General features: G+C 33.9%; 1 protein-coding gene across 1 annotated transcript; it reads left to right on the top strand.

Annotated features, from left to right (window-relative positions):
* LOC117121149 lies at positions 1-1688 on the top strand (the record flags this gene model as incomplete). Its single annotated transcript, XM_033266250.1, is given in 2 exon segments — positions 1-638; positions 897-1688. Coding segments are annotated over 2 exon segments (636 nt in total). The 3' UTR covers positions 1044-1688.
* Positions 1689-2973: the final 1285 nt, after the last annotated feature.

Here is a 2973-nt window from a genome sequence, read left to right as displayed (position 1 = left end):
ACATTGCACGAAAGACGTTTTATTCGTATTTCTCTGCATAAGGCATATATACTGAAATTGGGATAATTACATGGAAATCCACTTTATAAAGTGGTTATAACAAGTTGGTCGTTACTAGTGTAATTGGTTATTCCAGGGAGTTGTTCGTAATGGAAGCAAGGATTGAAAAAGGACATTCGTCAACAAGGCGTTCACTACAGAGCTTGAGAAACAACTCGTACTCAGTTCTGGATGAAGATCCGGGGTCTAGGACACGTTTGGAAATTGAAGATATATGCACTTCAAATGCAAGTACAAGCGATAGAGGTATCCAGTTTAATAGTAGGCCTAGACCATGTCAGCAAGTTTTGATAACAAATGAAGATAAAAACATTAAACACGGTGTTGAAAATAAAGGAGTGCGTCTACAGAAAAAAAATAAATGGAAGCACAGACTAATGAAGAAGAAACGAGAACATGTATCAACAGAATTCTTAGTGATCGAAGAGGATCAAGATTTCCATAACGATCATCCAAAGAATAAGAAGAACAAGAAGAAGAATAAGAAAAAGATAAATAAGAAGTATGAGAAGGAATGTTCATTGACAAAAGAAGAGAAACGAAAAAAGAAAAAGAAGAGAACCAAGAGAATAAAAAAGGTATAGCCTATCGTCTATTGTTTTTAGATGTTATTGTAATATTTTTATATTTTTTTTAAATAATTATTTTATTAATTATAATTATTGTTATTTTATTTTATATAATTATTGTCGTTATCATTACTAATTATTAATTTAAAATTATTTATTATTAATATTTATTATTATTTATTAGCAGTATCATCCACCATTATTATGATCGTTACAGTATACTACTATCATCATTATTACTACTATCATCAAACCTTTTTCTTTTAGGCTGGACTACGTGCAGCCAAAGCTGTCGGTGACGGTTTCCTGCAACTAGGTGCAGCTTTTAGGTACATGTCACCTATTGCAACAATGGCGGATGGAAACTATACTTTCGCAGATAATAGACGTACCGATAATACCAGCTACTTATAGAGCAACTGATGACGCAGTATTGGGGAGTTTTAAGTCAAGATGACGCGTCATACTCTGGTGAGCTGCCATGAATTTGCGTAGGCCTCCGTGCCGCTTACCGATATCGAATTTAGCCATTACTTACTTTTTATTTACGTTTTATGACGACCTCGACATATTAAACGTCTTCGTCTGAAGTATACTGTATTATTTATATTTGGTATCAAGCTAGTCCTACAAATCTATCACGCAAAATGTGACGATGAATAGAGTAATAAACCCTGTAAATATTTGTTCATCATATTGTGTACCAATGTGATATTGGCCGTACAAAGTACTACATTGTTTAATAAACTTATCAGTTGTTCTTCCAGTATGCAAAGTAAAACATTGATTCAATACTAGAAAGAAAAAGCCAGAAATCAAGCTAATTTGAGGCGAGATTCAAGCATAAAGGGTTCATGCCAGGAATGTTGGGTTATACTTCTTCTCATTATTATTTTGACAGTTCATATCTCTGAGGGGATTAAATGTAAATATATATATCCCTTTCTGGTTTTTAGGTTTGAATATTATGACTCGTGGGCGGTCACTCAAAACTGGATGAACAATGAATGAACTCTATCATAAATTATTTAAACATTAAAGAGATTCAGTTATATTTTACTTGAACAATGAGTCAATTTTTAGTTGGATCCGTTTCCGTGATCGCCAACATATATATGCTTTAAAACCGCCCCTCTTTTAGCCAATGGGATTGTGATCTTCCTAGGATCAAGTAATTGCTAACCACTAACCAAATACTGCATTCAACACCATTTCAAAATCATCAATTCAGCAAAAACTGATTTTTTGCACAAAATGAGTCCACTTTTTGAAAAATGGGTCCAGATTTCTTATTTTCCCATAAAAAAGAAAATGAGTCCAATTGTTCACTGCATGCACTTAATTAATTTTCAAGGAAGCGAAAAATCCGGGTCCCCAATATACTATCGGGAGCTTTATGTCTATCATCCTCTAGTAGGCCTATACTATTACTATACAGACAGCGAAGTTCAAAAACCATAATTATCTGTAAAGATAATTAAATGACATATATGTTTAAGCTTGCGGTACACCACGTAGGTATAGTACCTACGTATTGTACCGCAAGCTTATACATGTATGTTATTACTTCGCCATACAAACCTTCATACGATAATTAAATGATAATAAGTTGATCTGTGGCAGATAAATAGTATCACGCTGATAGTGTGGTATAGGTATGTTACTGATCTAGCCGAATCTCCACGATTCGTAGCGTATAAATCGTTGAACCTGAGCACACGATGCGCCTGTAATTGTTCTTTTTGCTCCGAATGTTTACTTTTTGCTTCAACAATTGGATGAATGCTCAACAAAATGGTTACATAAACCCACAACTGTAATTAAGCCTATACTGCCTCTTATTTATTTGACAATTAAGCCCCCCCCCCCCTTTCCGTATTTTACGTTTGGGAGCAACCCAATTATATATTTATGATATTTAGACCAAAGGGCGAGGAGAAAAATTTATATCCAACCAAAAAATCCCATAAAATCTAATGAAGCATAACTTCGGAGTTGTTTAATATCGAAGGGCAAAAGCCAGGCCATGGGTTCAAGGGATTTCATCAACAGGTGCATGTCTGCCAAGCCTAATGATTTCTACCATTTTTGACATGAATTTTCAATTGGGAGTATTGCCGAAATCCACTACAATTTTGAACCTTTGTCACTTCTGACAATAAACCAAATTTTCAGAGTTAAAATTTCATTCAACTTTATTATCGAATGTGTGAAACATTAAGATACAAGAGCAGTGAGCATAAATAAACCATAATCCTCTCTTCAAATTACGCACACGCATTATAAACTAAACGTACAATACTATAAAGTGGTTGTAAGATACTTAATATGTATATACTATAAT

This window comes from Anneissia japonica, unplaced genomic scaffold (genome assembly GCF_011630105.1).
Source record: "Anneissia japonica isolate Jap-2015-1 unplaced genomic scaffold, ASM1163010v1 scaffold17136_len74041_cov174, whole genome shotgun sequence".
In the NCBI taxonomy this organism is placed as follows: domain Eukaryota; kingdom Metazoa; phylum Echinodermata; class Crinoidea; order Comatulida; family Comatulidae; genus Anneissia; species Anneissia japonica.
This window is presented reverse-complemented; position numbering and strand designations above follow the sequence as displayed.